General features: G+C 37.7%; 1 protein-coding gene across 1 annotated transcript in view; it reads right to left on the minus strand.

The window, feature by feature from the left end:
* Positions 1 to 6,710: 6,710 nt before the first annotated feature.
* The window catches only part of ENPP1 (ectonucleotide pyrophosphatase/phosphodiesterase 1), a 73,796-nt gene continuing 55,659 nt past the window's right edge, over positions 6,711 to 24,847 (minus strand). The window contains exons 19-25 of the mRNA XM_038525686.1: positions 24,080 to 24,131; positions 22,023 to 22,177; positions 20,333 to 20,462; positions 15,655 to 15,735; positions 14,690 to 14,822; positions 12,959 to 13,121; positions 6,711 to 11,055 (exon numbers count right to left, since the gene is read on the minus strand). Coding sequence (XP_038381614.1) covers positions 10,885 to 11,055; positions 12,959 to 13,121; positions 14,690 to 14,822; positions 15,655 to 15,735; positions 20,333 to 20,462; positions 22,023 to 22,177; positions 24,080 to 24,131 — 885 coding nt within the window. The 3' untranslated portion in view covers positions 6,711 to 10,884. The remainder of the gene's footprint in view (positions 11,056 to 12,958; positions 13,122 to 14,689; positions 14,823 to 15,654; positions 15,736 to 20,332; positions 20,463 to 22,022; positions 22,178 to 24,079; positions 24,132 to 24,847) is intronic.

A 24,847-nucleotide genomic window follows, 5' to 3' on the forward strand; every position in this document is an offset into this window, starting at 1 on the left:
AGACATCTGCACTGCAATGTTTATAGCAACAATGTCCACAATACCCAAACTGTGGAAGGATCCTTTGTGTCCATTGAAAGATGAATGAATAAAGATGTGATATATACATATATATACACAATGGCATATTACTCAGCCATTAGGAACAACGAATACCCACCATTTGTCTCAACGTGGATGGAACTGGAGGGTAGTATGCTGAGTGAAGTTAATCGGAGAAGGGGAAACATTATATGGTTTCCTTCATATGAGAAATATAAAAAATAGTGAAAGGGATTAAAGGGGAAAGGAGAAAAAATGAGTGGGAAATATCAGAGAGGGAGACAGAACTTGAGAGATTCCTAACTCTGGGAAATTAACAAGGGGTAGTGGAAGGGGAGGTGGGCGGGGGGACGGGGGGACTGAGTGATGGGCACTGAGGGGGGCACTTGATGGGATGAGCACTGGGTGTTATACTCTATGGTGGCAAATCAAACCCCATTAAAAATATATACAAAAAAAGTTGCAACTCAGTACTACCCACTCTCAGGCATCAAATGTATATGATTGCATACAAGCACTCTAATACATAGTAGCTTAAAAAAATGATTTAATAATTCTCATGATTCTATAGTTGTGCTCAGCAGAGTGGTTCTTCTGTTGGTCTCTCTGGGGCCATTCATACCACTGCCGCCATCGGGCAGCTCCATTCACAGTGGAGGGCATAAGATGGCCTTACCCTCTCCTCTGTTGGGGCCTTGTACTGGTTGTGACCTCAGCCTTTCTTCCACACAGTTTCTTGTTATCCATTGCGTTAGCCCTGGCTTCCTACCTGGTGGTAGGAGTATTTTCAGAGCCTAAAGCATAAGGTACAAAGACCTTTAAGGATCACATCATAAGTGAAAAAAATGTCACTTTATGTCAAAGCAAGTCACAAGGCTAGCCCACAATTCAAGGCTGGAGCAACAAAGTCACACTGAAAAGAAGCATGCAGGACAGAAAGAGAGAACAATCTATCTCAATGGTGGAATGGGGGAATATAATGAGAATTATTCTGGGAGAAAACTCAGGGACATAAGGAAAGAGAAAAGGGAGTTGAAAGAGATATGCAATCTCCTGGGTATCCATCAAATTGAGAAAATGAGCCACAGTCCAAGAGTATCGAACACAAGAATTGTTTACTCTCCAGACAACGTGAACATTTGTATGAGACACAAGCTCAGAAGAGGGAAGACCAAATATATAGAAAGTCCAAGACAAACTCAAACTCTCTTTTCTCCCACCACTACTTTACCCCTGGGCTTCAAAAAAGTGGATGGGAGGCAAAATATTTCTCCCTGAAACTATAGTTTAAAGGAATAAACACATGACTCTCAGATACGATTGGAAGATGGTCACCCACTCCATCTCTGAGTATAATAGCGTGACAAACAGGAGGAAGATGAAAAGGAATGGCATTAAACCCAGCAAATATATTATGGGCTAAGACAAGAGGAAAGAAAGGAGGGAGAGACAGAGGCAGGGAGGCAGAGGGGAGGTGAGGAAGGAAAGCTTACGCCATCTATTCCACCTAGAGGAGAACATAGGTCAAACAATAAGAAGATAGACACATGAATTCAATAAATAAAAATAAGCTCAAAGAAGATATGATAAATAATAAAAGATTTTAAAAGAGCAGATGGCAGGCCCAGAGAAATAATACTACAGAAATAATAAATCACAAATAGCAAAGAAGAGAGTAAACATACTGAAAAATAGATTCAGGGGCATAAAGGGATTCTTGAGATAATTACAGTGATTGGAAATATATCTAAGAAAGATTAATGCAATAATGGAGAAACTAATGAAGAAGCCAGCATGTGAGTAGAGATCTGCATGGGATGATGATTATTTCTCACCTATACTTTGCAGAATATTGTTACATTTCCAAAATAAAAATGAAATCTGTCAATTAGGAAATCATTGTTCTTTTTTAAAAAGAGCGGTTATGGGAGGTGGGGAGGGCTGGGGAGGTGATCAGAAACCAAATTATTAGAGTTTCAAACAAGGGGAGAAGTTAGTGAGGCAATAAGGTCAGGGGCTATAAGCCAGGCACCTACTGGCCCTGTTTCACTGTTTGAGCTCCAGGGACAGATGCAACAAGGGGGATGCATAGGGAAAAGGAGGGACCAGTACATACAGGTATCTCTCTAGATGGCAGCAGCACAGAGGTGGGAATCACAGATGGTGGCTGAGGAAGAAGGGTTAATAACGAAGAAACAAAGCCCTGGGAGAAGTGAGAACTCAGGTCTCAACAAACAAACAAATCCCATTTTCTCCATGAGAGACTAGAAGTTAAGGTGGCAGGTGCCAACACAGAAGCTTGGAAGGGAAAGAAAGAGGACCCAAGACAAATGTTTTGTGTCATATGGTGAAATTCAAGTCCAAGTGAGCTTTTTTGGAAGTGTGTGAACATCAGCATGGTGAGTAGCAGAGCAATGAGGGAATATCGCTCATACACTACTAATATGCACCCAAGCAATATCCTAGGTACTGGGTACTGTCTGCTGTTTGGATGCTTATCACCACATATATAGACATGGGTGCAGTCACTTCAAATATTTTCTAAGATTCAAGAGTACTTTTTGTCTAAATGAATTTTACTGGTGTTTTTTTCCCAGATTATAGAAAAAAGGAATTATAGAAGAACAAGACAGTGAGGATCACCCCAAACCCCCAGCACTCAGTTAAAATCATTGTAAATATTTTACTGTGTACTAGAAAAACATATAGAAGAAGAAGGGGAGGAAGAAGAGGAAAGGGGATTTTATTTTTCCTTTCACCAAAATGGATACATTATCATATGATATTTTAGAAGTTCATTTTTGATTCCTGTATTGTGAAGTTTTCCACTTTAGTAAATTCAGATAAAGATCACATTTGAGAGAATATTCTATTGTATGAATATACTATAACTATTTCTCTAATAAGAGTCAACAATTTCAATTGAGCATCATTTTATGTCTTCGTACAATTGTACAATGGCTTCAGAATAATTTGAGGAACTGAAATGTGAGTCATAGTTCATGAACAGTTTTTAGACTTTTGGAATGCAAATTATCAAATTTTACGTCGGGCTCCCGGTGCATGGAGCCTGCCTCTCCCTCTGCCTGTGTCTCTCCCTCTCTCTCTTTCTCTCTCTCTGTGTGACTATCATAAATAAATAAAAATAAAAAAAAAAAACAAATTGTGTTCACATGGGCCATAACAATTTGTGCCGCCACCCTCAAGGTGTGACTCCTGCCGATTAACTTCCCAACTCTGGAGATCTGCATCTTTTAAAGCTTTTCCCACATGGTAAGCACACAAAGATGTCACTTGTATATCTTTGTTGTTGTTGTTGTTGTTGTTTTTTCACTTGTATATCTTTATGAACTAAAACACTTTTTATGGTTTTGCTTTCTTTTACAGCTCTTTTCTTTATGAATGTTTTAATCTAGACTTTTTCAATTTGAGAGTTAACATTTTTTTAAATTTTGCTTTTAAGTGCTCTTTTTAAAATAGCGATATTTCAAGTTCTTAATACACTATTAATTTAATTCAGAACTGATTTGGAATTCAGCTGCTGATGGAGTAGACCTTGATGAATTTGAACACTTTTAATGTTCTCTTCAAGAAGGTGGTGTAACATGCTGTTTAAATATATGAGCTTTACCAAGACGTGGGCTCAAATCCCTGCCAGTGATAACACACTAGCCAGGGTTAGGATTACTATTTTCACATTACAGAGTTGTTGAGAAAATACATGTAAAATGTCATTTGGTACAATGTCTGGAACACAATAAGCACCCAGTAAAGTTAGCCATTATTATAATTATCATCATATTTGATCTAGTTTCAGAGACATCTTTGTTATCATAATGATGAATACTAGGTACACAAATAATCAAATTGTCTACTATCAACTTTCCATGATGGAAAGGGATGATTTCATATCACTAACATCTCTTAGTTCGTCACTATCTTAGCCAATGCTAGATTCAATTACCCTAAACTTCACAGATAGTGAGAAGATGTAGGAGAATCTCTCTTGTCTTCAGTAAAATGAAGTTGCCTGAAATGTTTGTTTTAAGGTGCTCCAGCATGGTTCCTACCAACTTATTTCTTCCAAGCTGATATGTTTTTCTTCATAGAAAAAGGTGTTACCTGAGGTTGATAGAGGAGATGCTCCCATGCTTTTCCACCTTTGCCACTGAATGTTTACGACAGCACTTTGTTGCTGGAAAAACACTACATGCTTTGTAGAGAGGTTTTCATTTGAGATGTCAAAACTCTGAACAAAGTTCATTCTTTTCCTCTTCAGTTCACCAGGCAACATACCTTCCACAGGATGTAGTCAATGAAACTATGAGTGGCCCTTGAAAGGCATTCTTGATCTTATATTTATTGTATTTTTATTTTTATTTTGTATTGTATTTATTTTTAAATTATGCCTTGTACACTAGGAAGACATATACAGATGCACTCCTTTTAAAAAAAATACCCATCTGGCACATAAAAACCACAGATGCAAAGAATAATTAATGTCACTGTGATGTCCCATAGCTGCATTCTATAACCTGTGATTCCCGAGCTACCTTAAATGAATGCTTGGGTAGGATTAGCTTATTGGGTTTTATTCATCTGGACTTTTTTTTTTTTTTCATTATTAATAACCAACGACTATGTGCCAGGCACTGTACTAGAAACAGTGGCTATAAAGATTATTTCTGTTCTCAATGACAGTTTTGGAGACAAAATGGAGAAATACATGAAAAGGAATTTGTCAATTTAAAAAATATATGCTTAATGTCAAATGAGAGTTACAACCACTGTGGGGGAAAGTTCCACAGGATTCAGTTGTATTTCTTATGAAACAGCACACTCTTGACATAAATCTCATCAAAGTTATAGTTTTAGAGAAGAAATTCAAAGGGTATATTCTTAGCAAATTTAACAGAAGACCACAGGCTGGAAATACTTAGATAATGCAGCTTCTTGGGACTTCTCAATCTCAAGAGGTTGGTGGAATGTGTTCTCTTTAGGATAAGACCCTGCCAGGTCCCTGAAAGCCCTAGGTGGAAGCTAATACTTCTCTTATACCTATAACCACATCACCCTGAAATTATTTCCTTTTATGGTTGCAGACTACCTTTAACAAGCCACACACTTGGATCTAGTATCAGGGCCTGAGTACAGTTTCCTAGTAAGTCACAGCGCCACTTAGTAACATTAGGTACAGATTATAGGACAATAAAATGCATTACACATGTGCAGTTGGTTACAATGACTAGCCTGAGGGCCTGTGGCCTGTCTTCTCTGAAGCCTGGGAGGGTCTGATCACATGACCATGCTTTAAGGATAAAGAGAACTGATGTCAAAAGCAAATGGGCCTTGAGCTATATCTTGAAATCAAGGTGAAATGTTGGTAAGTAAGTATCACAAGGGCAGGCATCCCATCTGTTCTGTTCCCCAATTTATTCCTAATGCCTATTTCCTTGACACAGAGTAAACACAGCTTTGAAATCTGTTGTCAGTCTTGATTTAATTGAATTTAATCTAGTTGAAGGCAGCAAAGTGTCCTATTGAGTTAAACAGTGATGAGATCTTGAAAACACACAAGAACATAAAAGACCTCATGGGTTAACCACTGTTTCTGTTTGGACCTTCATAAAAGTGAGTAACTCTTCAAAACAGTGAAATTGTGTCAAGATCTAGAATAGTTTATGAATGCAAAATTGTAGATTTTGATCTCAGATTTTTTAAATTGTAAAAATTTGAGCAATGAGATCCATTCATTGAACTGAGAAAATACTAGTCTCATTTATTTAAAATAATCTCCAGTCTCTATTAATTTATAAACCTTCAGTTCTGACAGGTTTATATTACACTTATTACAATGTCATCTAATTGTAGGCATAAAAAATTTTGATAGTGAGAAATACCTGGATGTCCTGGGGCAAAATTATTAAGAGATATAAAAACTCATTTCCTGGATATTTATTAAATTGTTTTGTGTCTCTATCTGTGAAAGCTGAAATCTATCCTAATTCTGAGTTCTGAATTTGTTTCAATGAAATTCTATGAGAGTTTTAAATGAATGGGTTATTTTTAATAAAATCCTGCCCCCTGAGTTGAAGTTTTATGGGCAAGTACGAAATCAAATTTAAAACGATGACTTTGGGGTAGAATGAAAGGCACATTTTTTTTCTGTTGCTTCCTTTCACATCTCAGGAAGAGATTCTTTCATTTCTAGCAGACCAAGACTAATTTTATGCACCTATAGTTTCTGCCATAGCTATAAATTCTAGTAAATATTTTTCCCTCAATTGCTGGTTATACACAATGGAAAGGAGAAGTACAAAAATTTCATACTAAAAAATTCTATGGAAGTTACAAATTGGATACTTTCCCTCTGGCTTCAGACCATTCTAAATATTGGAAGGATGTTTATACATGCCAGTCTTTTGTTTTTACCTACAAGTATGATTCCAAATAATTAAAAACCAAAAACAAGAATAATAAGTCACAGATCAGAAATTCATGTTTACTCTGTGAACCTGAAATGAACTTTGGATCTTTTCTCCCCTACCATCAATACAACTGTGGCTGTCTACAATCCTTGCATGCAGTACCATCCCTGAAAAAAAATCACCATCCCATTCCCTGTCCCCGCCCTCCACACACATGCACACACAGGAAAGCAGCCACGCTTCTGCATATATCACTTTTATTGGTAAATCCGCATTTCTTAGCTTAGAGACATATTCTGTAGATTATTCCCCTCCCCCTTACAATATCTAGACTGCCAAAAATCAAGGAAAATGTCACTGGACTGCAGTCATGTTAAAATTTTACCAAATGCTTATTACGAAAGCACCAACACACCAGATTCCTGTGATAGGCTTTGGCATGAAGTGTAATCACATTTAGTTTCAAAAGTTCAAATGCCTGTTCCTGTTATACATAAGCAGGTACCCACAAGGCAAGGTAGGACAGTTACTGTAGCTAATGAAAGAAAAAAGTCAGGGTGAGGAGAAGTAACCGCCTTTCCTGGAGGAGTGGGTGGTCTCCGCTACAATCTCATCTGCCTCCTCTCCTGAAACAGGACTGGGCCAACTGGCCTAATGGTCCTCTACACATTGATCTACCGTGCTGGAACATTGGCCTTCAGCCCCCTAAGGTTTGCCCTCTTTTCTCTGAAACTTCTAGGTATTTTTAAGTTCCAGCTGGTTCTCTGCTCTGCCATAAACGAGCTGACTGAGCTATGAAATCTTATACGGAAGTTACTTACATCATTTAAGAAGTACTAATCAGAGGCATTGCAATAAAATGAGGGAAAAGTAAAGGTTTTGCTTTGTATATGAAAAGCAAAGACCAGCCTTTACTGTAGAGAGTAGGATAAAGACATTTTCATACATAGTCTTGTGACTTTACCATTCAAATTGAGAGAGTGAAGGCCAGTCACTTGTCTTAAATTGATAATATGTCAAAGGAGAGATCTCTTTCGAGACAAAATAAGAAAAAGAACACTGTAAGAGGAACTGAAAAAACAAGCTCAGTAGGAATAGATGTGGGTGCCCTTTAAAGAGCCAGCATAGCATTTATAGTCTGACTTTTAAGAATAGATTATTATAACAAAGCAGAAAAAATAAAGCGGTTGTACATCATAAGTTGGTCATAGCAACACTCGTAGGAAATATCAGAAGTAAAAGAGTAAATGGGAAGAGGCCAAGGATGTATTCGTCCAACGGATATTAAAATGTCCTTTCCTGGAATGCCTGGGTGGCTCAGCAGTTTAGCACCTGCTTTTGGCTCAGGGCATGATCCTGGAGTCCCGGGATCAAGTCCCAGATTGGGCTCCTTGCATGGAGCCTACTTCTCGCTCTGCCTGTGTCTCTGCCTCTTTCTCTCTCTGTGTCTCTCATGAATAAATGGATGAAATCTTTAAAAAAATTAAAAATAAATAAATTTGAAAAATGTCCTTTCCTTACCTGTTCACCTGAAGAGTTCCACTTCACACCAAGTTCCAGTCCAAATGTCACCATCCATGGGAAGTCACTGATAAGACTACCACGTACCACCCAGTGTCTCTTCTCTCCTCCCTGGCACCCTGCCTGGCTCCATTAAAACAATTACCACCCTTTTGGGATCATCTACACTTCTGCTATGTCCTCTCCCTCCCTAAAACTGTAAGGATTATAACTTGTCCTTCTTTGTATCCCTGGTGACTGGCAAAAGGGAGAGACATCTATCCATTTAATTAAGATCTGCTAAGATACTTTATATAGAGGCAATCATGTGTCTGCATGTCTTTTGAAGAATATATAAAAATCAATGAGACACTTCTATAAAGAAGTAGATATTCTTCTGCTAAGTGCAGATAAAAAGCTTAGATATTACATATAAAACAAAAATAGGAAGATTCTGACAGGTGGAGAGAAGGAGGCAAACAGGCTAGGGACCTTGGGACCCAAAAGACAAAGCTGTGATGAATTGCCCTGAGTTTGCTTTTTAGTTCCTATGTCCCAGACTTGGAGTGAAAGAAGTCACAACCTGTACATGCCAACAGAGTGCGCAGAAAAATGTCGGAAGAAAGGCCTACTCTCTAGCCAAAGGACTGGAAGAGTAGCCTACCAAGAGAGAAAAGAGTAATGGCTCCACTCCAGGAAACACCACTGAAAAGACCATGGCCCTACCCATGCCAGCAAAGGCCAAGTGGGGAGCCTAGACTTCCAGCCTCAACAGGTTGTAATGAAGTATCCTAACTCCCCTGAAATTGCGGTGTCTGAGAAGGTTGAGTAGGCAACTGGTCATTTCATCCCCTCTTGGGTCATAATAATGCTTTCCCAGCATTCCTGCCCAGTGTCAGTGGATACCACATGGGAGCAAGGACACGGCTCACTGCACACCCTAGCCAGGAATGCACTCAATGGAGGCCCAGTGGAGAGCTGACCTCCCACCCTACACAGCAGCGACAAGGGTCTCATCTCGCCCCGACCATCACTGGAGGCTGAGTGGGAAACCTGGACTCATAGCCACGCGTGGAAATAACTAGACAGTGCTTCTAATTCGCCCACTGAGCTGATGTCAGAGAAAGTCTGCTAAAACAGATGGTTTAAAAAAGATCTATACTCACATAATACCTAAATTATTCAGTTTTCCACTGAAAATCATTCATCATGCCCAGGACCAGGAAAATCTCTTTCAATTTGAAAAGAGACAACATATGCCAACCTTTAGATGACACAGATGCTGGCATTATTTGAAAAGAATTTTGCAGCAGCCATCACCAAGATGCTTCAGTGGGAAGTATGAAGTGCAATGGAAAAAAATGAGAAAATAGAAAATCTCAGCAAAAAAAAAAAGAAAATTAAAATTCTCAGCAAAGAAAGAAATGACATGAAGAAGAACTAAGTGGAAATTTTAGAAAACAAAACAAAACACAATTATTGAAATATAAAAATCAGTGGGTGGGTGGGCTCAACAACAAAATGGATGAGAGAGAAAAAAAAAATCAGTGAACTTAAAGACAGAACAATAGAAATTGACCCAAATTGAATAACAGAAGACAGATTGGAAAAAAGTAATCTACAAACTCTCAGGACCCTATGGGACTAAGACAAAAAACAACCCAACTATATAAGTCATTAAATAATTTCTAGATACAAATTATATTATCTAAAGGATTCTGTGCCCTGTAGTCTGTTGAAGAATGATTATTATATGAAGAGCAAATACAGATTTCTGGTGGACTAATATATCACTGAAATCAAACCCAGGTTGCCTAAGAGTGAAGGCCAACTCTGAACGTTCACAGGTTGGGACTAAAAGATACAGGCTATGTGGTGGAGAGGTCAGGTTCCTTTATGACTGATGACCAAAAAGACGTAAAGCAATGGTTACACATTCTCTCCATATCTGGGGAACTTCAAAATGAACAGCTCAGCACAGTTCTGCTGTTGGCGGGGTCATTTTTGTGCAGAGGAAAACAACCTACTGTCTTGAAAAATGCCACGACGCATGTGCTGACAAGTTCTCTGAAGTTCCACCAAGTCATTTTTAATAGTCTAAAAGAACCACTTTTAGAGCTATTTTCCACCTATGTTAATTACCAGTGAACAGGATGGGAATCTCTTTTTGTATAAATGTAGAAGAAAATTTTATAGCAGGTAGATCTACTAGATTACTCAATTCACACATCTTTCCTCGAAGTTTAACTTGTTAAAGACTTTAAATCTGAAGAAGCCAGTCACAACTAAAAAAAAAAAAAAAAAAAAATACCCACAGGATGACATATTTTGGCTTTTGAAGGGGTATAGGGCAAAGACAGAAAGAGGGCCTTAGAAATATTTTTGCTTCTACTAATTTTTTCAGTTAAAACTAAAATGAATGAAACTCCAAGTTAGAAAGTATCCAGAATCACTTTTTAAATCCTTGTGAAAATACTAATGTAACACAGACTATTCCAATCCTATCCATTCAGTTGTGTTTGCCAGTTCCATAAAAGTTTATTAAAGAAAATAAAATTCAAATATCTGGTGTCCAGACAAGGTTCACAGCTACTTCTGCCCTTAAGAGAAGTAGAAGAGTAGTTTTAGAGATAGTCTGTCTTTATTCCCCAAATTGGAACAATTAAGAATTGTTCATTCAACCGTGTGTGAGATTCAGTAAGAGCATTTTTCTACTGCCAAGCGGAGGCCACAGGGTTCCCTGAGATGATTGTATCGCAGAGGATTCTCAGCTCTGGTAGACATTTTCCAAACAATGTGACAGCGTGAAGAGAGGACTGTATAAAATAAAAGGTTCTTTCCAAAACATTGTGCTATGTTTTTAGAATTAAAAATATATCAGTCTTCAAAAAAAAAAAAAAAAAAAAAAAGAAAATCAGTCTTCTTGGTCAAAGGCTGGCAGCTGTGTTTTCAACTTTAGAATGTCTGAAATTGACTCTCTTCTTTCTTGATAGAAGCTGAGTCCAGTGAGGTGTTCAACATCTGTGATCCGAGCTCTGTGTAACCTCAGTAACTCTTCAACCCACAGAGACTCATGCTTTCCATGCTATGAAAGTGAGGGGGGAGAAAGAAGTCACTGGAGAGAACAGTCAGTTCACTTTCCTTACAAGCACTCCATCTTCACATTTCAAAGATTTACATCACTCTAGCTCCCAGAAGGCAGGTGCTACAAGCTTTGTTAGGCATGATCTCTGCTCTCGAGTAGCTCACCATCTAATACATACCAAGCAGGCTTATTTAATTAGATGTCTCAAGTTTGGGAAAAGGGACATTTACCTGGAATCGATGCTCATGTACTGCATTGGTGCAAGAACCTTCAACAGTGTGGGAATTAGCAGAGAGAAACTTGGATTTAAGTCCTGGTCCTGTCACCATCACACCATGTAAACTGAGGCAAGTTATTTAACATCTGAAATCTGATGCTCCTACCTACACCCTCCTGAGACGGTTGTTCTGAGGACCAAATGTCATGATGTGTGCAAATGCACTATGAGAACACCAGTTCTAATCAGAATCAGTTATTTACACAGTTGCAATGCAGAGGGGATCTGGGGACATAGTAAAACACAATTTCCTTTCTGGTGGGGTAATGATGTCTCGGCTAACGGGAGATCAGACAAGAAGTAAAGACACATGCTCTGGCACATGGAAGCAGAGCCAGTAGCTGAGGCAGGTAACAGAGATGGAAATCATACACTTATGTGTAACTATACATTTTTCTGAATATGCCTCCTGTTGGAGTAGGATGAAGAAGGTATGCATTGCTGGTGGGCTATAATTGTACTTTAAAGACATCCTCCAATAAAGATTTCTGTACCCTTGGGGCATTATATTAGTTGGAAATAATTCAGACTTTCTATATAAAAAGGGAATGGATCAATCATTTCCATTTTCCCATTAGCCTCCAATGATCACTATACCCAGTGCTACTTACTACCCCACCCAAGCTCTTTCTCTCCAACAATCTTCACTCTGGCTCTTAGAGGAATAACCCTGACTCAGTGGACTACTAGGCCAGTAGATACTTTCCATTCCTGTTGTCCCAACACATAGAGATAGATAAAAAGTACAGGTAATGCATCTTCCTCTCACGTCAATATCTTGCTGATGGTTAGTCACTACTTCAGAGATGAAACAGAAGCGATCAGTCAACATATGTGATACACCTTCCAATAATCCTCTCTCTGGTTCAAGTCCAATATTTAGTGTGTTCTAGGTATACTGCTATTATAGAATTTGGTTAAATGTTTACATTTAAGACATTGGTACAATAGCTTTTGGAATGGTAGAGATGGAAAAGGAGCCCAGTGCCTAATTAGGGACAAACGTGATTTTTATAATGAAGTTATATGTAGAAATTAATCTGAAATACTACCTAGCCATAACTTTAAGACTAATTTATAACAGTGCTGACACTTTGAGAATTATCAATCTAGTTTTGAAACAAGAGTAAATTTGTAGTTTAAATAAACCTGGAATTTAGCAGCTAAGCCAAATGCAGGTGCTAAGATTTTATTTTATTTTTTTTTAAGATTTGTTTATTTACTCATGAGAGACAGAGAGAGAGGCAGAGACACAGGCAGAGGGAGAAGCAGGCTCCATGCAGGGAGCCTGATGTGGGACTCGATCCCGGGTCTCCAGAATCCCAACCTGAGCCGAAGGAAGATGCTCAACCACTGAGCCACCCAGGCATCCCTTAAGGTTTTACATTTTGATCTGTTTTTTTGTGTTTTAACAGACAAGAGTGGTCTTCGCCAAAGATCTATCATCTCGAAGTTTCGAATTCAAAACCACTCTGCAGAGTTCATATAAAGTACATTCTTTCAAAGTACATGCATATTCACATTCTGTTTTTGCCCACAGTAATGTCAGATACGATACACACAAATATACTTATATTCATATTTTCTATTCAAATTAACAAAGGTAAATTAACAAAGGCTTCTTACCACACAGCTCTCACTGTTGTCAGCCCTGTGAGGCAAAATGAAAGCTAAGCTGTCTAAATCATCACACTGTGAGGGAGTCTGGAATGTGTCTTTACAATTTGTCAGCACAATGAAGAAGTGAGTTGGGATCAGAATTTCTTGATTATGGATGAGTCGGCTGTTTCTAGAAAACATGAAAATCTTCACTTTAAGAAAAACATAACCATCTTTTTTTAATGAATATGTCAGTAAAGTATATTTTTAGTACAATGCATCTAAAAATAAAATTCAGTCAAATAATTAAAAATATTGTGAAGAAGTTAGTGATCATAATACCTCAACATGTTCTGCCAGATTGAGAGAATTAGAGCTAGAAAACAGATGAACATGAGCCAAGAAATTTTTATTTCCTATAAAAATTTACTGAACTTCAGATTTTTTTTTTTGTTAGTTCTACCTTAACACAGTGGAATTGGGACACTAAAGAAAAAAATCTATCATTCTCGAATCCCTACAACCAGGATTCCAAAGCATTATTGTCTTCCAACTCTGTGCTGCAGTACACAGATGGCAGACAGAGAGGGAACTGGTTTGGGATGTTTTCTACTCCAGCCCTGCCAGAGAAGTCATGTTTCTGTGAACCCTCCTTGCTTTTAAAGGGATTTTCTTTCTCATCCTGAGAACTTCTTTTAAATTGCAGCACATTTTCCAACATGTCCCTTTACCTCATCTTAATGCTATTTCCTTTGGCCTCAAAACCAGGTTTATTTATTTGTTTTTCAGTATCTTTCCAAATTTAAGTTAGTGGGAGCATTGTTTTCTATCATAACCTTATGCAGAACCATAATATATAAAACTTATTAAAACTGAGAGCTCTGGTGGAAGGGGAAAGGCATGAAATTCTCTTCTTTACCCATTCTACTGCTATGACCTCTGAGGCAGTTATGTTGAGACCCTTATTTATTTATAATAAATAAACAAACAAACAAAACCTGTCATTTTACAAACCAATGTCTATAAATTATACAGGACAAACTAATGTGTCACCGGTACATGTGTGTAAGAGTAATCCCTGAGCCCGCCTGGGAGAGCAGTTCTCCAGAATGAGCTGAACATCAGCATACATCTCATTCTCTTTTTCCTGTAAGCCTTAATAGCAATATTGCTTCAAAAAATCATGCTGTTATTATTTTAAGAAAAATCAAGTGGTTTTGAAAATGTTCTGCTGCTCTCCTTTATAAAAACAGCACCCACTGATGGTTTGAGTCACTGATGGTGACTCAGCCTCCCTCTAAGCAAGGCTAGGTAAAATCTGTGACATTCACCCAAGGTCTATGCTTAGATACTACATCTTTATTCTTCCATTCATGATGCCTCTAGCCACACCACGTGGTTATCTTCTAATCACTTTATTAAGACAGTATCGTAACAATTAGCCACACAGAGAGATCTTAAACATGTATCTTAAACCTTCTTAAAATATGGCAGACTTCAGTGTTTGATCTGAACTCAGGAATTACTCATCTAAACTGAGTGGGGGAGAAACACTCTTTCTTTCCTCTAAAAAAACATTTTACTGAACACTGAGCAAAACATCAAAATTAATCAGATATTTCAAGGGGCTTCCAGTGTAATCAGAAATGTCATGTTCAGCAATATGAATAGTATCAGACAGAAAAAGCTCCACTGACTCAACTGGATGGTAATCTCACTTGACAGCTGTTTTTAAGAGTAAATGAAATATGTTCTTACTGCCTCAAGGTCTCTGAGGAATCATAACGTCCATCATAATCAGAGTCAAACACAGGACCGCTGACAACATTGACACCATTTCTTTCCTCCACATATCTTTGCAGAAGGGTACCATGAAAGTAGTGCCATATAACTGAAACAAGAAGGAAGTCATGCCGCCATGTTAAATAACTCAATAATCTTATTCAAAATTAGAATCTGTAATAATTAAAGACAATGTCAAATCTGACTTCAGTCTTAGTGTGATGCCAAAAATACATTGTTCAGCTTTGGCCTCTGGCAGAAGAGACAGATGTTGAAATCAACACTATTTTGGGCATCCCTGACCATGTGCATCACCATGAATTTGTGATCACAGATCACCATTAGGCATTAAAAACCATGAACCTAAATGCAAGGCAGGTTATTCAGATATACTGTTAATATCCAAAAATTCCCTTTGAAATATTCACAAGTATTCTACACGTAGAGTAAAAGCCTCCTTGTGTGCTCTGTATTTTGAAATTCTATGACATCTAAAGAAAAAAATGTGTATTTATTTTTGTAAGAGTTCCAAATACTGTAATAGTTAATGATGATGCAAAAATCTATTCATTTTAAGATCAAAAACAATTATCAAGAACCTCCAAAAGTTAAATGGGAAAACATATTGAAAGTTAATGTGTTAGTAGGCTATATTAGCCAGATAACTTAGGAAAAATATTACATACTTTTTCCACCAAAAAATGTTTATAAACATTTAAATACAAAGTAGAATAATAGACATTGGAATATATCATAATTCTAAGAGTTGTAGAAGTTTTGTGTACTGATATTGTTAAAGTTAAGAACAGATAAGAACATATACCTGTAAGAATGTGTTTGATAGTCATTTAATTTAGAGGATAAGTCTTATTAATATAAATTATACCTATAATATACAGAAATTCATTGAAATTGTGAGATACAGGGTTAAAATTTTTTACCTTGAAAACTCTGGTACATTGGCACTATATTAGTACTAAGCAGTGCTTCAGAATATAGTTGATTTGAACCTTTATTTAGTTCTACAAAGAAAATTAAAAAAAAAGTAACTATTTCGTTCTTCATGAATAACATTAGAAATTATACTTTCTCATGGGAGGGCATTTATTTTTTATTTCTTTTTAACTTGTTTCTTTTTTTTTTTTTAATTGGAGTTCAATTTGCCAACATATAGCATAACGCCCTGCTCATCCCGCCAAGTGCCCCCCTCAGTACCCATCACCCAGTCACCCCAACCCCCCACCCACCTCCCTTTCCACTACCCCTTGTTTATTTCCCAGAGTTAGGAGTCTCTCATGTTCTGTCTCCCTCTCTGATATTTTCACTCATTTTCTCTCCTTTCCCCTTTATTCCCTTTCACTATTCTTTATATTCCCCAAATGAATGAGACCATATAATGTTTGTCCTTCTCTGACTGACTTATTTCACTCAGCATAATACCCTCCAGTTGCATCCACGTCGAAGCAAATGGTGGGTATTTGTCATTTCTAATGGCTGAGGAATATTCCATTGTATACATAGACCACATCTTCTTTATCCATTCATCTTTCGATGGACACCGAGGCTCCTTCCACAGTTTGGCTATTGTGGACATTGCTGCTAGAAACATCGGGGTGCAGGTGTCCTGGCGTTTCACTGCATCTGTATCTTTGGGGTAAATCCCCAGCAGTGCAATTGCTGGGTCATAGGGTAGCTCTATTTTTAACTCTTTGAGGAACCTCCACAGTTTTCCAGAGTGGCTGCACCAGTTCCATTCCTACCCAAGAGTGCAAGAGGGCTACCCTTTCTCCACATCCTCTCCAGCATTTGTTGTTTCCTGTCTTGATAATTTTCACCATTCTCGCTGGTATCTCATTGTCATTTTGATTTGTATTTCCCTGATGGCAAGTGATGCGGAGCATTTTCTCATGTGCTTGTTGGCCATGTCTGTGTCTTCCTCTGTGAAATTTGTTTATGTCTTTTGCCCATTTCATGATTGGATTGTTTGTTTCTTTGCTGTTGAGTTTAATAAGTTCTTTATGGATCTTGGAAACTAGCCCTTTATCTGATATGTCATTACAAATATCTTCTCCCACTCTGTAGGTTGTCTTTTAGTTTTGTTGACTGTTTCTTTTGCTGTGTAGGAGCTTTTTATCATGAGTAAGTCCCAATAATTCATTTTTGCTTTTGTTTCCCTTGCCTTCATAGAAGTATCTTGCAAGAATTTGGAGTGGCCAAGTTCAAAAAGGATGTTGCCTGTGTTCTCCTCTAGGATTTTGATGGATTCTTGTCTCACATTTAGATCTTTCATCCATTTTGTGTTTATCTTTGTGTCTGGTGTAAGAGAATGGTCTAGTTTCATTCTTCTGAACGTGGCTGTCCAATTTTCCCAGCAGCATTTATTGAAGAGACTTTTTTCCAGTAGATGGTCTTTCCTGCTTTGTCAAATATTACTTGACCATAGAGTAGAGGGTCCACTTCTGGATTCTCTATTCTGTTCCATTGATCTACGTGTCTGTTTTTGTGCCAGTACCACACTGTCTTGATGACCACAGCTTTGTAGCACAACCTGAAATCTGACATTGTGATGCCCCCGGCTCTGGTTTTCTTTTCCAACATTCCCCTGGCTATTCAGGTCTTTTCTGATTCCACACAAATCTTAAGATGATTTGTTCCAACTCTCTGAAGAAAATCCATGGTATTTTAATAGGGATTGCATTAAATGTGTAAAATGCCTTGGGTAACATTTACATTTTCATAATATTCATTCTTCCAATCCATGAGCATGGAATATTTTTCCATCTCTTTGTATCTTCCTCAATTTCTTTCAGAAGTGTTCTGTAGTTTTTAGGGTATAGATACTTTACCTCTTTGATTAGGTTTATTCCTAGGTATCTTATGCTTTTGGGTGCAATTGTAAATGGGATTGATTCCTTAATTTCTCTTTCTTCAGTCTCATTGTTAGTGTATAGAAATGTCACTGGTTTCTGGGCACTGATTTTGTATCCTGCCACACTGCCGAATTGCTGTATGAGTTCTAGCAATCTTGGGTGGAGTCTTTTGGGTTTTCTATGTACAGTATCAGGTCATATGTGAAGAGGGAGAGTTTGACTTCTTCTTTGCCAATTTGAATGTCTTTTGTATTGCTGAGGCTAGAACTTCTAGTACTATGTTGAAGAGCAGTGGTGAGAGCAGATATCCCTGTTGTGTTCCTGATCTTAGGGGAAAGGACTCTCAGTGCTTCCCCATTGAGAATGATATTTGCTGTGGGCTTTTCGTAGATGGCTTTTAAGATGTTGAGGAATGTTCCCTCTATCCCTACACTCTGAAGAGTTTTGATCAGGAATGGATGCTGTATTTTGTCAAATGCTTTCTCTGCATCAATTGAGAGGATCATATGGTTCTTGTTTTTTCTCTTGTTCATATGATCTATCACATTGATTGCTTTATGAATGTTGTACCAGCCTTGCATCCCAGGGATAAATCCCATTTAGTCGTGGTGAATAATCTTCTTAATGTACTGCTGGATCCTACTGGCTAGAATCTTGTTGAGAATTTTTGCATCTGTGTTCATCAGGGATATTGGTCTGTAATTCTTCTTGGTGGGGTCTTTGTCTGGTTTTGGAATTAAGGTGATGCTGGCCTCATTGAACAAGTTTGGAAGTATTCTGTCCATTTCTTTTAGAACAGCTTTAGTAGAATAGGTATGGTTTCTTCTTTAAACATGTGACAGAATTCCCCTGGAAGCCATCTGGCCCTGGATTTTTCTATCTTGGGAGGTTTGTGATGACTGCTTCAATTTCCTCCCTGGTTATTGGCCTGTTCAGGTTTTCTATTTCTTCCTGTTCCAGTTTTGGTAATTTGTGTTTTTCCAGAAATGCATCCATTTCTTCTAGATTGCCTAATTTATTGGCATATAGCTGCTCATAAGTTTTAAAGATCGTTTGTATTTTCCTGGTATTGGTGATAATCTCTCCTTTTTCATTCGTGATTTTATTAATTTGAGTGTTTTCTCTTTTGTTTTTTAAGGCTGGCTAATGGTTTATCTATGGGAGGGCATTTAAAAAAATTAGCTATCACCTTAAACTCATAAAACATTCCTAGGTACTGAGTCAAGGGAAAGTGCAGTGTGTTCGGTCAAGTCCCTTAAAAAAAAGTAAAATATAGATCTTTTCTTTTTCAAGATGAATTTACTAAAGAAACAAAAGTTTAATAACAGCCCCAATTGGGGATCCCTAGGTGGCTCAGTGGTTTAGCACCTGCCTTCAGCCCAGGGCATGATTCTGGAGTCCCAGGATCAATTCCCACGTCGGGCTCCCTGCATGGAGCCTGCTTCTCCTCTGCCTGTGTCTCTACCTTTCTCTCTTTCTATGTCTCCCATGAATAAATAAATAAAATCTTTAAAAAAAAATAACACCCCCAATTTAAATATATTCAAATTTCAACTAAAATGTATTGACAACCCTCTCTCCTTAAACTCTTCCAATAGTGAGAAGAAAAAAAGAGAATATATGGCTTCAGAACAGTACTTACTACCCAGAAAAAACATCGCAGGATGCCTGCCACTAATTACTGTACAAGACTTCTTTGTATAGATTTTTGGCTTGGGCCTGGTCTATTTTTATAAAGCAATAGTCAAGTTCTGACTTCAGACACTTACTCTGGGGATTGGACTGGATATTGAGAATATTTGAGCACCTGGAGCCTTCTGATTTTTGCCTTTTTTAAATTTTTTTATTTTTTTATTATTTTTTTTTATTTTTGTCTTTTTTTTTTTTAAGATTTTATTTATTTATTCATGAGTGACACAGAGAGAGAGAGAGGGAGAAACAAAGGGAGAGGGAGAAGCAGGCTTCATGCAGGAAGCCCGATGTGGGACTTGATCCCAGGACTCCAGGATCACGCCCTGGGCCAAAGGCAGACACTCAACTGCGAGCTACCCAGGTGTCCCTGATTTCTGCCTTTTAAGGCCAGCCTCAAAACATCTTCTCATTAACCCACAAATGTGCCACATTAAAAATAAACACAACTTCAAAAAAAAAAAAAAAAAAAAGCCATTCCCTAGCAGCTCCATCTCCATGAAAGAGCAAGTACACCTAGGCTCTGCCTATTCCTAATTCTTTGACAAATTACATTTTCCCTTTTTAAAAAATTTTTATTAAAAATTTATTTTATTTGCGAGAGAGGGAGAGAGCATGACTGACAAGTGGTGGGAGAATGAGGGGCAAAGGGAGAGGGAGAAGCAGGCTCCCCGATGCGCAGGGAGCATGACATCCCAGGACCCTGGTATCATGACCTGAACCGAAAGCAGACACTTAACCGACTGGGCCACCCAGGCACCCCTACATTTTTCCTTGTAAGAAACAAAAGATATTTCCTTCCTAAGAAAGAACCCTGATATATCCTTCTGATCCAAGCTTTCTCAAATTCCATGTCAAAGAAATGTAGAAACGTGAAGAATGTTCTATTTTCTAAAATTCAAGTTTTAGGCACTGTACACTTTTCCCTAATAGTTATACTTTTCATTCACAATTTTCACCAATAAAAAAAAACAAGATATGTACCCTGCCTCATAAGGAAAAGAAAAGGAAGACAGAAAGATGACAAGAGGGAGAAAAGGTCAGAGACTTAGAAACTTACGTGGTGGATAGAGGAACCCATAACTCAGTTCAGCATTATTTTTATAAAAGGAACACTTATGGATAGGACTCAGAGGAATTCGAAGATCCTGGTAAAGACAGTTGGAAAAGTCTTCTGTAGAGAAACTGTCCTGAACAACAAAATGAAAACAGCCATCAAGTATCACACATATAAAAGAAGATTGCTTTGAGTAGCTGAAGGTGAATAACACCATACAATTATAGAGCTCCAGCTGTCCTCCACCATTTCCCCATTTTTCTAGTAGTATATTCATCTTTTTACTAAAGATGTAAATGTAAAACCTCTTTAAGATATTAAGGATATTAGACATCTGTCGTATATGGGCAAATATTTTCCTATTATGCTGGCTCATTTTGTGGCACTGCTTTTGTTTGGTCAATTGCAAACCGACTGAGGATGAAATGCTGTTTTGGGGGAGACCTGAGTCTCTCTTTCATACACAACTACACAGACTATAAAGCTAGGAGTGGGGAGCCACTGAACAATAATGCGGCATGAAAGCCTCAGGAGTAGTGATGACAATATATGCGGCTTTGATTATATAAGAAAACTGAACATTTGAACAGAATTAAAGAACACTGTAATTAAGGCTTTAAACAACAGTACATCTGCTGGGGACCTACAAAACACCACACAGACTCTCATATATCACAAAGTCAAGTAAAAAAATGTATTTACAGTGTTGGAAAATAGTCTTCAAAATTACAACAATCAAATTTATGGTAGAAACTTTATGTAATCATGTGAATATGTGCAGGTACATTGTACATACACACACACACACACACACACATATTTAACACAGAAATTACATATATACACACACATATCCCTATCTTTTTATTTGGCTTTCTCAGTGAGTATTAACAATAGTTTTATTCTTTAAATCCAGCTGCTACACTCAGTTAAGCTCTCTCAAATCCCCTTTCCATCTCTTAAGGGCATCCTGTAGCTTGCCAGGCATTCACTTTCTGAAAATCTGGTCTAGTTTAAAACTTCAATTTGATTAAAATCTAAATCTCATCCCCTCCTCCATTCTCTCTTCCAAGGCCCATCTTCCGTTTCTCTTTATATCACAGCAGCCAGGGAGCAGGGGTGAGGGGGAATGATGGTCTTATTCTGAGGTATTTGCCCTCTTCACCCCCAACTCTTTTCAAGGCCTTCCTATGTTCTGGGAGGTGGACAGGACCCCAGCCTCTCCCTGGTTTGGTTTGGGGGTCGTCCTGTGAGTGGTATATACAGGGAGGTTACTGAGCTTTAACAGCCTCCCCCATTAGTGAGGACCCCCTCAGGTGCACGCAGCTAAGGAAGATCCTTTGTGCTCACACATCTATGTATTTAGAGATGAAGAACTGTGCCTGACTAAAAAATTGATTTTGCAAAATTGTAAATTAGAATCATAAGATAGTAAAATGAACAAAAAGCATGGGAGGAACTCCTATTACATGCAATCCCTCATTTCACAGAAGAAATCTGTGGAGTCGCATAGCTAGTTAGTGGCAGAGCTAGAACCAGAACCTAATTTTCAGACTCCCAGTTTAGTGACCTTCTACCTCAGGAATTGAGTATAGAGCCAAGATTAACTGACCAAAATTAACTATGCTTTCAATGTTTTGCTTCATGATAATTTGAAATATCCACAATAGCTAAAGAGGAGACCAATACTTGCATTTCTGTCGACAGTGTAAGATGTCCAAAGGGGCATCAGGATGTCATGGCTGTAACCACTCACAAACTGGTGCTGGTATAGAAGACAGACTGTGGTGTTCTTCTGGATAACTCTGGGTCTTCCATAAGGTAAAGTGCCGCGCTTAATAACCTTCTCTTGGGTCATAGGGGAATAATGAAACCACCATTCAAACATACTTACTGTGAGTTCTAAGACAATATATAATGATACATTCATCCAATTCTTTCCTCTACTTTTCCTACTGAAAAGTGATTTTTAAGTGTAAAAAAAACCCCTAATTACAAAGACCAGAACCATGAACAATTAAGAAAACAAAAGAGATTCACTATAGTTTTTGCCCATGAAGATTCTGAAAGATAAACATAATATCAAGATATCACAAGAGGACACTATATGAAATTGCTAGAAATTTCAGCAACTAGGACTTAAAAGAATATTACTAAAATTCTTAGCATTATTTTAATGATTTATTCTTCAGGGAAAACTACAGACAGAGAAATTTCTGGGTGATGCATGTGCTTAGGAAGTAAAAAATTCACAGCCGAAATTATGAGACTGAGCTGAATGAAGCATTAATAAGATAGACCATTTATTGTATTTTTGCCAAGTATCAAGTGCTTTGTAGAGTCTTTTATATACATCATCTAACTTAATTCTTACCTAGCCCTATGAATTAAGGTTATATGCCCCATTATACAGATGAGTAGTTTACAGGGATTGAATACTTTATCCATGGACATACAGTTCCTATGCTCATATTCAAACACTGATCAGTTCCAGAAGTGTCATCCTTTACCACAACTCTTTGCCATTACAGAGCCATCAAAGATTTCTCTAAACATTTACAGAGCTTTTTTATTTCATTTGATTTGATTTTTATGTTATGTTATTCTATTTTTGAGAGAGAGTGAGAGCATATGCAAGAGGGGGGAGGAGCAGAGGGAAAGGGAGTGAGAGCATCCCAAGCAGACTCCAAACTCAGTGTGGAGCTCGATGTAGGGCTCAATCTCATGACACTGAGATCATGACCTAAACCAAAATCAAAATCAAGAGCCGGATGCTTAATTGACGGAGCCACCCTGGTGCTCCAAATTTAAAGAGATTTTATATAAGCAAATTCAACTTGGGAATGATGCTGAATTCACTTTTATTCCAGAAGGAAAAAACTGAGCCAAGTAACTTAAGGATCAGAGACTATATCCATGTGTATCAGAGACCATATCAAAGTGATGCTGAACATCCCAGTCACAACTGATGAATGTTAACAGTTGTCTGTATATTAAGCATACCTAATTTTCATTCAAAAGTTATGAAGAAATAACTTTAGATAAATAATTTATACACTCTGAACTAAGAACCAAGTGAAATAGAAATTTAACAGGTGTTTACAATGGAAATCTGAAGATCTCTTATAGACCTATTAAAATCCTCAAAATCTCAAACCACCTCCACTGTGTTCATAAAGAGTAATTCAGCTTCCATTAAATATATGATGTGCTTTAAAGATTCCTTCTTTCTTTATGATGAACAGTCTAGAGTGTTAAGCAATGACCTCTCTTTGTTTCCTCAGGTGGTCCTCCACCACTACTACCTTTAAGTTATTGGTTGTTCTCTCTCTCTCTCTCTCTCTCTTTTTTGGAGTTCTCTATAGTCTTTTTTAAATTTTATTATTTTTTTTATTGGAGTTCAATTTGCCAACATATAGCATATCACCCAGTGCTTATCCTGTCAAGTGCCCCCCTCAGTGCCTGTCACCCATTCACCTCAACCCCCCACCCACCTCCCTTTCCACCACCCCTTGTTCATTTCCCAGAGTTAGGAGTCTCTCATGTTCTGTCACCCTCTCTGATTCTTCCCACTCATTTTCTCTCCTTTCCCTCCTATCCCCTTTACTATTTTTTATATTCCCCAAATGAATGAGACCATATAATGTTTCATTGTTCTCAACTAATGTCCCCAAACCAACTTTCTGTGGTTGATACTGTTGAGAAAAAGCCTGCTTCCACATTCCAAGCTCAAGAGTAAACATGTCTTACCTTCTGCCACAGTCAAATTCAACTGTGTCTCAAAATCTGTAACTGGCAAAACCTAAAAAGGTAATAGTACTATTTTAAGTAACGAGAGACATGGGGTTTTATTTTGTTTTTGTCTTAAGACATGCTTTAATCTTGAAAGAAACAACTTCTACAGCCATCATGGGACAAAGGTAAAACCATCTTGTACAAGTGAAAGTTATTTTTTTGAAGAATAGGATAAAAGGTCAGATGACAGCTACAAAAAGGCAAAACTGTTACATAAGCCCAACAGTATGAATGAAAAATGAGAATTGCTGCTTTATCATTTTATCACTATTCTTATAGTCTTTCTTTGAGCCTAAAACAAAATGGAAAGCATAAAATCAACTGCTCCCCAAATCTCTAAGGACACTCTCAGTTTTGTTCACTTGTCACATATTTTTATCTTCTTACAACTGTATGTGAAGATAGGAGTAAAAAAGAAACAGTGCCATATATTCATTTCATACCAAAAGAAATGTGATTTTCCCTCTAACTTTAAAATAAATTGAGATATATTTTAGAGAAAGAATACTGTGATTGGTTTATAATAAAGACCTCACTGCTAGGATAACAGCACAGATTCTCATGATTCAAGATGCTCTAGGACTTAGCTGGACTTCTCCCAACCTGCACCTAAGTCAAGTCACAGCACCAAGGGATAGAGACAGAGGTGAAAATGCAAAAACTAGGGAGAGGAAAAATAAACAATAAAAGTGGTGCAGTGTTCTACCAGAATTAAACATAAAT

This window comes from Canis lupus, chromosome 1 (genome assembly GCF_011100685.1).
Source record: "Canis lupus familiaris isolate Mischka breed German Shepherd chromosome 1, alternate assembly UU_Cfam_GSD_1.0, whole genome shotgun sequence".
Classification (NCBI taxonomy): domain Eukaryota; kingdom Metazoa; phylum Chordata; class Mammalia; order Carnivora; family Canidae; genus Canis; species Canis lupus.